At 41.1% G+C, this 13,059-nt stretch overlaps 2 protein-coding genes across 11 annotated transcripts in view; one reads left to right on the forward strand and one right to left on the reverse strand.

The window, feature by feature from the left end:
- Positions 1 to 13,059, forward strand: part of KLHL3 (kelch like family member 3) — a 94,650-nt gene that overhangs the window by 24,451 nt on the left and 57,140 nt on the right. The gene's annotated exons all lie outside the window — the stretch shown is intronic.
- On the reverse strand, positions 530 to 12,952 carry LOC310672154 (neuropeptide Y receptor type 6-like). Of its 9 annotated transcripts, none has more exons than XM_083428917.1 (7): positions 11,325 to 12,952; positions 10,072 to 10,180; positions 7,564 to 7,665; positions 5,919 to 5,974; positions 3,508 to 3,620; positions 1,775 to 1,843; positions 530 to 910 (listed from the first exon to the last, which is right to left on the reverse strand). In XM_083428917.1, exons 2-5 carry the CDS (start codon positions 10,110 to 10,112, stop codon positions 3,517 to 3,519), a joined length of 303 nt encoding a protein of 100 aa, XP_083285043.1. In that variant the 5' UTR covers positions 10,113 to 10,180; positions 11,325 to 12,952; the 3' UTR covers positions 530 to 910; positions 1,775 to 1,843; positions 3,508 to 3,516. The 9 variants fall into 9 exon arrangements, with proteins under 9 accessions (XP_083285043.1, XP_083285042.1, XP_083285038.1 ...); XM_083428916.1 differs by having other exon boundaries at positions 10,776 to 12,952; XM_083428912.1 differs by lacking the exons at positions 10,072 to 10,180; positions 11,325 to 12,952 and adding an exon at positions 8,882 to 10,058 and having other exon boundaries at positions 530 to 1,843; positions 7,564 to 7,740.

Consider the following 13,059-nt stretch of genomic DNA (forward strand, 5'->3'; position numbering starts at 1 on the left):
GCATCAGTGGACAGATGATGGGTTGTACTCAACACTCAACTACTCAACTACTGTTGAATGTTCATAGTGAGCAGTATGGTTTCTGCTGTGCAATGGGATTCCCGTTCCCACCTCCCCCACGCACTCCCTAAATCTGTTCTAGGTTCCCTCCACCTTCCAGAGCAGATTTGAGAACACGGGGGGGGGGGGGCACAGTAAGGGAAAAGAAAGGGAAATGGCTTCACATAAGGAATTCTTAGAAGGAGATTATCTGTTGAGTTCAGACAATAAGAGTCAGTTGCTTAAGATACTAATTATTGGTATTATGTTAAGGTAGTCAAGGGGCCTTTGTCAGAAGTACTGATTCAGGCAGACTAGGAGAACCATGAGGAAAACGCAGGTGGTACAGCCCACACAGGATATTGCGTCATCTTCCAATCCAAGCGGTACCTCCTTTTCTAGATTTTCATTCCCACACTTCCAGTTTTCTAGCACTGCAACATTGGAAGCTCCTGTAAAGGTCTTTAATAAATATGGGGGTGTTGATAAATATTATTAATCCAATTTGTTTTATTCATTTGAATGATACATTAATATTCAGGTAGGCTTTTGATTTCACTTTGAGAACAGGACTTTGCTGACAAGAGCCAGAAGGCCACACTTCCATATAAGAGTAACTTGGCAGTACAGTAATTCATGACAAAGACATGTAAATGATTCAAAGGTTGCCCATTTCAGATATTCGAAGGCATGTTGTTCAGCTTCAAGGATCCCTTTGACACATCGGTGTTCAGAGTTGAAAGGGCGATGTTCTCAAACAACCCTTGAGATTCATAGCATTTGAAATTGTGAAGCAGACTAGCCAAATCTTTCTGAAAATTCTTGTTGAGGAATCCATAGAAGATTGGATTGGCACACGTCGAAAGCATGGCTACTAAGTGACACAAAGTAAAGACCACATTATGGTGGCAGTTGATCAGGACCTCGTGGTTCCAGTCAAACACAACGTTAAATATGTACAGCGGTAACCAACATGCCCCAAAGGTTGCAACAATTGAAATCAACATAATATTAATCCTTTTACTCTCATTTAGTCTGACCTCATTCTCCCTTATCTTATCCACTTTACCTTTCCTCTTCTGAAGGCACACAAATATCTTTATGTAACAGACGAAAATAAACCCTAGTGGTAAGAAGTACTGGAAAACTAACATTGTTGTGGTAAAGCTACGCCTCTCCTCAAGGGATGGCCATACCTCAACACAGACAACTTTGTTCATATAAATATCACTGTGGGAAGAAAGGTTTCTAAAGGGGTCATCGGTGACTTGGTGGAATAAAAAAAAAGGAGTCGACAGTATTATAGAAAAGGCCCAAATGAAGATAATTCCCCAAAATGCATGTGAAATTCTAGGCTTCCAACCTCGCGGGTTTACTATTAACTGATACCTCTCGACAGCAATTAACACAAGTGAGAATGTAGAGGCAGTGATAGACATACTTTGTACAAAATTAGATATTTTACACATGGCTTCTCCAAACACCCAGTAATCCATCAAAGTGTACGCAACAGTGAAAGGGATGCACATGACACAAACGAAGATGTCAGATAGGGAGAGGTTGGCGATCAAAATGTTGGTGACATTCTGGCTTTCTTTCTGTTTCCTGATGATAATAATTAGGCAAAGGTTGCCAAGGAGCCCCACCAGCATGACGACAGCGTAAGCTGTGATGAGCAAGAAGACTGCAGGAATAGATGGCAAGCAGGATTCAAAGTGTGAAAGCTGCAACTTACTGCTGTTTGCAACAGACGGATCCATGCCAGGCTCTTGAATGTTTTTGTTTTATCCTTCATGAAACACCCCTGAAATCACAAACATAATTTAGATGGAAAGTCCCCACCACCACACACACACACTCTTTTCCAGTGTCCTTTGCTTCATTTAATTGCTTTTTTAGAGCGTCTCAGCAGCAGGAATACTTCAAGAAAAACAAACCCTTTGAGAACCATTTCCTGGTGATATATGATCCTGGATGAATTTTGAACATACATGTGTTGGGAGTGGGCATGCACTCAATTACACACTGTTGAGATTAACCTTTTGGGGGCATAATTTCTTGTTCTTCTCCCAAACTGCAAACTTGGATTTTTAAAAATGACACTGCTGTCTTTAAACCCATAGACTTAAAGACTGAACCTACGGTACATCCTATCAGTTGCCCTAGATAAAGTGGTGTTTAGTTCCAGTTCATACACTGAGCTCCATGTGAGCTGACACACCGGATTTACTTTACTGTTGTTGACAGCTTTGCGCAGGCAACAGGTGTGTGTGTGTGTGTGTGTGTGTGTGTGTATGGGAGTGTTCCTGACACTGAAGGGATAATCATCCCTTCATATGTGCTGGAACGGCTGAATCAGATCTCAACAGTCCAATTCTAAGCATGTTTACTAGAAGTAAGTGCGTTAAGAATCAATGTGACCTACTTTCTAGTATGGATGTTTAGGATTGCAACTCAGTGCCATACTGCTGCTTCCCTGTTGTCTCAGTGCCTAACAGCAATATCCATATTCTACACACGCACACACACAGACACACACACACACACACCAATCAGAATAAAGTACACAAATGAATATCTTTGATGCTTATTTGTTTAACCCATATAATTGTTTTTCTATTCAGATCATTTAGAGTGCAAAATTCTAACTCTTGTTCTTTAAATCCAAAATAAAAATAAAAATCCAGTTTCTTACAGTGCATGTCACCCTGACATTTTGCAAAGGGGTTTCATATTCATATGCTGTCTTGCACCTCCAAGCGCTAAATCCTAAAAAGGTCCTGTAGATGAATGTTGTGATGCTTAATGTGGCTAGTGAGTTCATTGGCATTATTTACCTACTAACTGCCCTTTGTCAATTAAGATCTCAGGGTGGTTTACGACATGCACATTTAAACCATAAGATTCAATAAAAGCATTAAAACCATAATTCAATATCAAGCCATATTGATACAACAATACTTTATCAATTACAGCTGGCCTTACCAGATCAGGGATGAGAGGTGCCGGGGAGGGAGTGTTTCTCCAGGTAGTTAGTATGGGCACATAAAGACACCTATCAAATTACCACTTTTAAAGTTAAGTTTCAGAAGTGAGAATGGATGGACAAAGGGGTCAGCATCTAAATGCAGAGGATGTTGGAGGCCTGCAAGTGCAATATGTAGGCAGATAACACCTGGCTAGCCCAGGAAAATCTCTGGGAAAAGTGTGGTCTAGAGATTTCTCTTCTCCCTCCAGAAGCCCCACGTATATTCAGGCAAAAACTCAGCTCAGTGTGTTGGCTCATAGTTTTGGATTTAGGCTTCAGCACGTTTCTTGACAATGTGAGGTTGTGCTACCAAACCTAAGGAGGAATGCAGCCCAATAAATTCTCATTTGCCCATCTTTCACTGTTACAGCAAAACTTTTCAGAGTCTCCAGAGCCTTGATACACCGGCATTCCCTCTGAATTGCCAGAATATAACTCACCGTGGTCCATTAATGAAGTGACACTGAAATGTAAGCCAGGATCAATGAGTCTTTGCCTCTGTCAATGAGTATCCTGCTGTTACAAGGTAAAGCCAAGATGAGGAAGCTGCAAGCTGTATAAATTTAAGAGGAAACACAAATTACACAGACAGTCATTCTTATCTGTAATGTTTTTTTTTATGGTCACATAAGCTTTCATGGAGTAAATTCCATTTAGTCAGATGTGGGCCTTTGAATTGCCTCCGTACTTTTTAATGGCTGTACTGCTTCTAGGATTTTTCTTCATAGCACTTTTCTCTTAAAAGTGTGGGTGAGCGCAATTAGGCAGAGCTGGAGTGCAATAATCTTTGACTTTAGGGTTGGAATATATAACATAAAAGAACTCTTAAAAGGTGGATAACACTGTTAACACATAAACCGTGGACAGTTAGGGGGTAAAAGGGAAGGGATGAAACCAGGATCTCCTCCACTGCGTGAATGCAGAGGTGCAGCTGCTGTACTGTAAACCAAGTTATCACCTGCCAGGTGTTAAACCAAAGACTTTCTGCAGGCGGGTGCTTTGTTTTTAGCTGAGGCTGTGTACACAGTCCTGTTTACTCTGCATCCAGTGTGCTAGCTTGGAATCCGCTACTAGCTTGGGAAATGGCATACACATATTAGCTACAATCGCTATATATCAAGTTGTTTCTTATGAAATATTGCTTTTTGATGCATTTTCATTCAAACCAGCTTAAATCTGAATTAAGAAGGGGGGGAGGGAGGCCAGTCTGTGTTTTAAGCTGGTATTTTGTACCGGAGTTTCAGTGTTACCAAGCACATTCAAATTTATGACATGCAAGAAAATTCACATATTAAACAGACAGTGACTTTTGTTGGGGAGCGGTATCCACAAAGCCCAGCAAACGTAACAAAATGGAAATAGAAATACTTTCTCAGTAATAAAATTGTGAGATCTGGTTTTCCTTTATTACTTTTATTCATTATGCCAGAAGTCATGTAATTAAAATTTCTTTACAATGCTGCTTCCATCATATCAGTTGTTGTTACTTTAATTTTCAAAAATCATTTTTACATGCTCTATTTCTAGCTTCTGCCTTTCTTTTTTCCTTTTTACCTTGCATATATATCATTTTATTACTTTTTGATATATAATGGGAACTCTGAAAAATAAAAATGTATGTGTTAGTGAGAGACAGTGTGTGTGTGTGATGGAGAGAGGTGGAGTATAGCACCTTATATGTTCCCAACCCACATTGTAGGAGTGTGGCCAGGAGCAACAATACTGAAACTATTTATTTACTTCAAAGTAATGCTAGAATGGAACTTTAGCAAGATTCCTCGGGAATAAGCAGTTTCCCAAGTATGCAGTCCCGGAACCACAGAACTCAGTAGAAGAAGGCACTGAGAGTGAAAAACTAAAAGCAGCAGAATTTTCTAACGACCTGTGTGCTGAAAACTAAGGTGCAAAACTGTATCAGGGATGTGCAAAGGGTCTTCAACTGGTGGGTCAGGACCTACTAGTGGGTTGCAGCCTGATCCAAGAATGGTTGCAACAGAATCACTACTTTACTATATAATAAAAGATTAAGAAACAGGTTCCCAGATGCATGTTTGGGTTAGAAGTGGCTCCTGGGACTGAAAAGGTTGAAGATACCTGATCCAAACAATGTAGGGAGGAGAGAAGCCCTTTTGCAATCTCTAATCAAAGGTGAGGAACATTGTCTCTCTTCACACAATGCATTATGCAATCAGTATTATTATTTCCATTTTAGTTTTATGAAAACTGATGACAGAAACCAACATTCTATGTTCATACCAAGGATGATTACATACTGCGGTGTCTACTGTGAAGTATTCTGTATGTGGAATACACAGAGTATTCCTCATAAATATAGCATTAATGAATTATTCCTTTCCATAAAGATTCACATGGACAATGTTTTTTATTTTGATACAAGAGAAAAAGTTATTTGCCACCCAGCTTTAATTCAAGCAGCTGTTAAAATATGGTTATTACATCACATGAACATAAAATTCGGGCAATCAATTCATTTTCATTCTCATGCACAATTGCTTTCTAAAGTTGAACTCATAATTATTTAGGATCAGATATCACCTCCCCAAAATGACCAATGTAAGATTTCAAATGAAATAATATGAAATCTTAAATTCTAGACATCGGAGCGGGGAGGGAAGGTACTTCAAACTACACATCTGTATAAGACTGGGATCAATTACAAGGATCCAAAATGGTGCTGAACATAAAGCCCCACTTGTGTATAGGGACTTTTTCACTTCGCCTTCCCAGCAGCAGCCACTCACACACAGGAGGATTGGATCCTGGCCAGGGTCCACAAGGCAAGTAAAAGAGGAAAAAATAACAAAGTCTTATGAATGCCCCAACTTCTTACCTTTTGGAAAATCCACACAACACTTCCTCTCCCTTGCTTTGACCAGTCTTCTTTCCCTTTTCATATTAAATATTGACAAAATCAGCCGACATACATTTTGCTTGGAAAGGAATCAGAGGTATTTGGACCCTTTTAACTACAACCAAAGGGAAAGCCCATTTGGTTCACGGTCTTCTGAAGCAAACTGATGCTCTGAGCTTTTCCTTCCGAGAACTGAAATCACCACAGTCAAGCGCCACTGCTCTGAGAGAGAAACTAAGAAGTAAGGCAAGCTCTGGAGAGAAACCAATAAGGAGGCAGCGAGTAGGAGAGGCCAGTAGTCATGGGGACCACTTTTTCTATTAATGTTTTCTTCAGGCATTATCTTGCAACCTGATTTGCAGTTATCTATTCCACAGAACGTTTGCTTACTTTAAAAAAAAATCCATGCTGGATTTCACATGTGTAAATATTTACATTTGGCTTATTGGTCCATTGTAAAATGTGGCAGTGTTAAAATATGGGGAATATACAATATACTGTGTTGATGAGAGATTCGGCTTTTATTCTTCTGAGACATTGGCGGTGCACAATTAAAACCATGGTTGTTTTTCCACTGTAAGCTTTTTATTGTTATGTGTAAGCTGTTCAAATTAACTGGGATTTTTGCCACTGTTTTTTGAGCAGTGTGGTATATATGCAGTGATTGTTTTGCTGTCTACAATGTCTAGAATCACAGACACTAATATTCAAGAGACAAGCTAATAAAACTTAGGATATATACAGTATAGCAAGATTGCTTTACAAACAATTCTCGGTAATTCTACAACAACCCTGTAATGTCAGTAAACATCACTATTTGGGTATTGAAGGTATGGGGGAGGGGCAAGAGTAGATTGAGTTCATGGACAGGCTGAGATTGCACAGCTCAGTTATTGCATTAGTTGTGATATTAGATCTTATTGATGTTATTAAAATTGTACAGTTTGAAATGTGAAGCTAGTCATATTTATTACACATATGTATTATGCATATTACATATAGCAGGGACTGACACCAAAATAGGATTTCTCATTTATTTTATGTTTACCACACCTAATGGCCCTATGAGTAGAGGGTGCCGCTATACAATGTTAAATATTTTAATGTATACCTCTCATCATGGTCATAATGAAAGGAAGCATAGTTGTGTCCTTTCCCCCTTTAGATATGTGTGAGGTACAGTGGTACCTCAGGTTAAGAACTTAATTCGTTCTGGAGGTCCGTTCTTAACCTGAAACTGTTCTTAACCTGAGGTACCACTTTAGCTAATGGGGCCTCCTGCTGCCGCTGCAAGATTTCTGTTCTCATCCTGAAGCAAAGTTCTTAACCCGAGGTACTATTTCTGGGTTAGCGGAGTCTGTAACCTGAAGCGTCTGTAACCTGAAGCGTCTGTAACCTGAGGTACCACTGTACTTATCACTTCCTCTCCAACCATAGGGTACAGGTGGTACTGAAAAGCTAGGAAGGGTTAGGGAAAGTATACATGAGTGGACTTCTACATTGCATAGTCTACAGAGATGGGATTAAATGTTTTGCCCCTGCCTCTTATATTCAGCAGCATCTCATTCTTTATTTAAGAATGAATATGGCATTGGGGGAAGTAGCCTTCAGCTTTGGAACTTACCTGCAACCCAAAACTGCATCTGGGGAATAATTTATATATATAAAGATCACCAGTTTTTGTGGGTGGTAGTGCTGCTGTTGGGCTGCATCCTTGATCAGGTCACTGTGAAAACAGGGTGTTGTGCTAGATGGGTCGTTGGGTTGGTCCAGAAGGGCTCTTTCTTACATTCTTATTGTCCTGTGAATATTTGCTGATCAGTGATAGTTGTCACCTATATTCACTTTTCCAAATGAGTAACTTGGCTACCAGTCAATATAGTTAGACCAGGACCTTATGGTTGTTTAAATAAGTAATTAATCTTGATATGCAATTCTTAGCATTTATGGCACTACTAACAAAAATAGCACTAAAATACCCCCCATATTAAATCTGTTTGCAAAAAAGGTTAATGAATAGCAAAATTATGTTTGGGTTATTTGAATATCCTTGGCATTTTTAATTGGTGAGTAAAAGTGACATCCAACCAGCCTTTAGCACTGGGTAAACACAGATAGATTGCTGAATGGGGCCATAGCCACGCTTCATTAGGGAGCTAACTTTATAATCACTATAATCTGATAAGAAAGAATTAAGAGCATATTGCAGATAAAGTCTTGCTAAATAGAATCCATGCCAAGTGTTAGACCTAAAAACAGTATAGCAAAGGTGAATTTGTCTTTCATAAAGCAGGAAACATCAGCAGTATGGTCCTGATTTTCCATTTCCTCTTCATGTAACAACTGATAATGAATGCCCAGATTAAAAGCAGTAACAATATAAAACTTAATCAGACTTGAACCATGCAATATGGCTTCTCTTCAGCACCAGACTTCTTAGTTGGAAATTTTAGCTAAAGTGTGTGGGTATTCATCCTTTACTCTGATCCTCCCATTCAATAACTTTGTTCTAGAGGACAGAAAAACACACCATTATCTCCAATAACATTCAGGGGCCAGCTAGAGATTTCTTCTGTCAACAGAAATCTATTCTTGACTCTTTTTATCTAATGTTCAGTTTATTCATACCAGCCACCATTAAAACAATTGATGGTTATCTAGCACTTAGACTCTGGCCTGGATAAGATCAGGCCTCATTTAGTGTCATTTCCCAGACACCCTCCTCTCGGCATAAACAGTTGCTAAATGAGAGGTTCCTTAGGGTTACCTCTGCCTACTATTTCCCAAAAAAACAGAAAGATCAATAATCCTCAGTCTTTGTGCGCTATGTACTTTGCCTGGGGTTCTTTTACTGTTCCATCTCAGGCATGTACAGAAACTGACTGGATGGGCAGTTGAATATTACTTCAGCACTAACAACAGGACCGTATCCTCAAGCGCACCTGAGGGCAGCAGACTAGTTTAGGAGATGCCTGACAGGCTCTGATCTTCAACAGCGGGGAATGGCTGGGGGAGGAGGCTGTAGGAGTTCCTGCTGCCCCCCTGCATCTGCAACCAGAAGCAACTGCCTCACTCGACCAAATGGTAGGGCTGACAGTGTTCTTGTCTCGTGGCGCAACAATGCAGATCTGACTGTCTCCTACATTATACTACACCTCAGATTAAGATGAATTTATTTTCCGTTTAGAGATAATTGCCTGAAGAACAGCAGCAGCAGCAACAGCAGCAACAACAACAATTTGTGCCTTCTCTGCAAAGGAGTTTAAAGACTATCCAAACAACTCAATTACAGCTCATTGACTAAATGCTTATGAAGGTTGAAGGCAGACTATATGGGCCAACATGCTCATTGTCATGCCTAGCCCTGACCTAGTACCAGACACTGAGTCCTCAGACGATGAACAAGATACATCACAGGTAAAGGACCCTGAAGAGCAGGCAACCCCCTCCCATAACCCGGCGTTGAAGATCCCCTTGAGGAGTCCTCTGGGTTGAAACCTGATGAACTCCTGGAGTTGTCAGGATGGAAGGTGGCCGGCACCAAATGCTTTGGATCCGAACCCAGAGTTGTCAGTCTAATTGTGAGTGAGGGTGAGGTGGGGCTTGCTCATGAGTAAGCAACCTCTGATGTGCCTTCAGTGTGCTTAGGGTGTGGTTCAGGAGGTCAGAGTATGTAAGACCTCATTCTTGAGTCTTGAAAGCATCATACGATATTTGGTTCTTAGTTGCTTTTCTTTTGGTGTGCCTTGTCTGAACTCCCTGTGATACTGATCTTGGAGTGTTGCCTATATCTGTCTCTGGCTCATGTATGGACTTAGATTGATACTCTGTGCTTAACCTGGGTTTGTTTGGACTGTGCTGCATCCAAAACCCTGCCTGTTTTGGTGAGTACTTTGGATAAGGCTTATCTCCTATAGCTGTGACCCTAGTCCCTTGGGGTATCCTGCAGCATCACACACACACACACACACACACAGGCTGGTTTGAGATTCCATTCAATCTCTGTGTGGGGTTTATTGTTTTTGGTAAAATAAATGCACATTTATCATTTATTTTGTGTATCTAACTTTACTCAGGAATATGAAGATACTGCATTTTTGAAGTATTTATAATGTAATGTACTGTTTTGTACCTGCATTTTTCTTGTACTTCCTTGTGCCTGCCCCAGGACATTTTGGGAAAACGAGGCAGGAAATCCTATTGATACAGAAACTTTGCTATCCTGAATTGACAAGCGGAATCTGAGGTCAAAATAAAAATAAAAATAAATTGTCCAGTGGCACTTTATAGACCAAGCAAGTTTGTTCTGGTATAAGCTTTCATGTGCACGCACACTTCTTCAGATACACTGAAGCAGAAGTCAGCAGACCCTTATATATAGTGGGAGGGTAGTATTCTCAGAAGAGTAGTAGGAGATGGGTGATTGGCTCAATGGGTATGGTAAACCTGTTGACGACTGTTAACGACTGCAATTAGTCCTACAGGAAAAAGCAAGGGATAGTATGCAGATGACCAAAAATAGCTTTAGCATGTGTAATGAGACAAGAGTCCAATATCTCTATTCAGACCAGGTCTCTCCATAGTTTTCAGTTTGGTAATAAGTTGTAATTCAGCAATAGTCACCTATAGTCTCCAAGCGATTTACCCATGCAGTTTATCCATTTCTATTGAGAAATATTGTCACACAAATGCCTCATTGGAGGCTGTGCAAAAACACTGGTATTGCTGGGAATATAGTACCAGATTGTATGGTGGATTCCAGTTGTGATGCAGAGTTGTGTTGCAATCATTTATGTGTGTGACATAAAATACTGTTAGAAATTCTTTCTGACATACCCCTGGCACAAGCGGGAATTAAAAAAGTGAAGTGTTCCAGTTCTACTACTAAAAGCTGGTTACATCTTTGATCCATCTTCATGAACGCATACTGATCATACTAATATTTTATACTGCTCTGCCACCATGTGGCTACAAAATGGTATTGTGATGCTTTTTTTAATGTCTGATAGGCTCTTTTTTAAAAAAAGAAAAGAAAAAGAAAAGATGGTAGTATGTATAATTGCAAACCTACGTACATTTTTTAAAGGTTTCTTTCCCCCACCCCCAAACCCCCAGCAATTAAAGTTGCATGTGTGTGTTTGTGTATAAAATCAGCCCACAACTTAACATCAATGGTTCAAACTTACAAACTCTAAACCTCAGTCAGGAAGATATTTTCATGAGATCTATGGCTAACCAAGAAATCAGTGAGAGATAAACATCAAAATACCATATATACTTCTGAACATTTTCTTATAACAAACTTATGAAAAATGTTTTTCAAATATTTGTGCATTTACAGGATGTGGTGTTTCCATAAGGTGTGCCAAACTGCAGAAGACTCACCAAAGACTCCTAAGTAAGTTTAGGAGTCAAAGAATAAGAGTGGTCCTCTTGTGGATCAGGAATTAGTTAGGGTGCAAGAAGAATAGGAATAAATGGATAGTTCTCTGAATGGAGAGTAAAAACTGGAGTCCCTCAAGGATCGGATCAGAACTGTACTTTTTAACTTGTTCATAAACGAGTGAGCAGCAGTGAGGTGGCCAAGTTTGCTGATAATGCTAAATTGTTCAGTCGTTAGCATTATATTGTCACGGGCTGTTTTTATCATTTTGGACAGAGCTGAAACATTACTCCTCTCATACAGTGGGATGTGTTTAGTGATCCACTGGGCACCCAAATGAGGACAGGTTCTCCTTGCATTCCTGTAGAGTGGGGAAATCCAGGGCATGGGGGAGGGGAGTTTTTTAAAAATACACTCCAGATCCACCCCAAAGCAGCTGAAGGCTGCAAATGAATACTGTCATCATGCTACCATGGAATGTTGACTGCAGAGAGCTTTGCACAAGCTTCGCTGTTGCAACAGCTGTAACTGGGAGTTAAGCTGCCAGGAACCAAATAAGACTGCTGCTGGCTTCCTTTCAGCCCTAGGGTCTAAACTCTAGGGATGGAATTGGTTGGGAGGATGTAAGCGATCAATCAATCAATCAATCCATGACATCCCAGGATCCTTTTAAACAGCAAGGTGTAATACAGTGTAAAGGGATGCTTTAGGTTTACGTAAATTTTACTGACACCCAGGCAGGCTTTTTGTCATCCTCAGTGCTCTGAAATCCCCAGAGCAGTCACATAGGTTTTAATCCTACTGCTGTGTTTGTGCACTTGCAGTTATCTGGCAGATTGGACACATCTAACTTTAGGCATTACAGTATATTAAGACGCTCCAGTACAAAGGCAGCCTTCCTTCTCTAATTTCCTAGGGAGAGGTTGGAGGCAGTGATGATCATCAATTTGAATGGCTTTAATAGGCCATGGTGACTAGCTACGGTGCCTATGCTCTTGTCTCCATGACGGGAGGCAGTAATGCTTGTTGCTGGAAATAGGAGAGGCAAGTGCTCTTGTGCTCGAATCCTGCTTGTTGCAGGTTTCCCACGGGCAACTAGTTCAGCCACTGTTGAGAACAGTTTGCTGGACCGGGTGGGCCTGACCTAGCAGGCTCTTCTTTATTAAGTTTCAGCGCACCGCACACGCGGTGTGTGTACGTGTGAGGACACGCATAGACATACGCCAGCAGCTAGCAGAAGCGCCGTCAGAAACGAAGAGCATGGTGAACAGATTTCCACGTGGAAACCTGTACCCGGCACGACCTTTGTGCCTCCCTCTGTGGTTGCGTGTGGCGGAGGAAGCTATTATTCGGAACCCGGTGCATTCGCTTCAACGGCACCGTTATAACCTCGCCTCTTCGATGCTGCCGAGAACGAGGCGTCGTTGGTTGCACTCGCTCGGCTTTTCAAACCAGTTCTGCGCTCTCTACCCGCCCCCAACCGGCAGAGGCCCCAGAGGGAAAGCGCGCGCTAGCAAGCGGGAATGCCCATTGGCTGTTGGCTTTGAACGCCGCCGTATTAGCGCGCGGCTTCTCTCTCTTCCCTGCTTCCCCTTCGGCACGAGGCCGTCTTAAGATCGGAACGCGATAGGTGCTTTGGGACGTCACTCACGGGCCTTTTCAGCAGCTTACTTTTAAAAAGCTCCCCCTTCCCCGGCAAAACCTTGTGGTGGTAAAAAAAAAACCCCAAAACAAAGA

This window comes from Podarcis tiliguerta, assembly GCF_965153285.1.
Source record: "Podarcis tiliguerta genome assembly, chromosome: 2".
NCBI classification, from domain to species: Eukaryota; Metazoa; Chordata; class Lepidosauria; order Squamata; family Lacertidae; genus Podarcis; species Podarcis tiliguerta.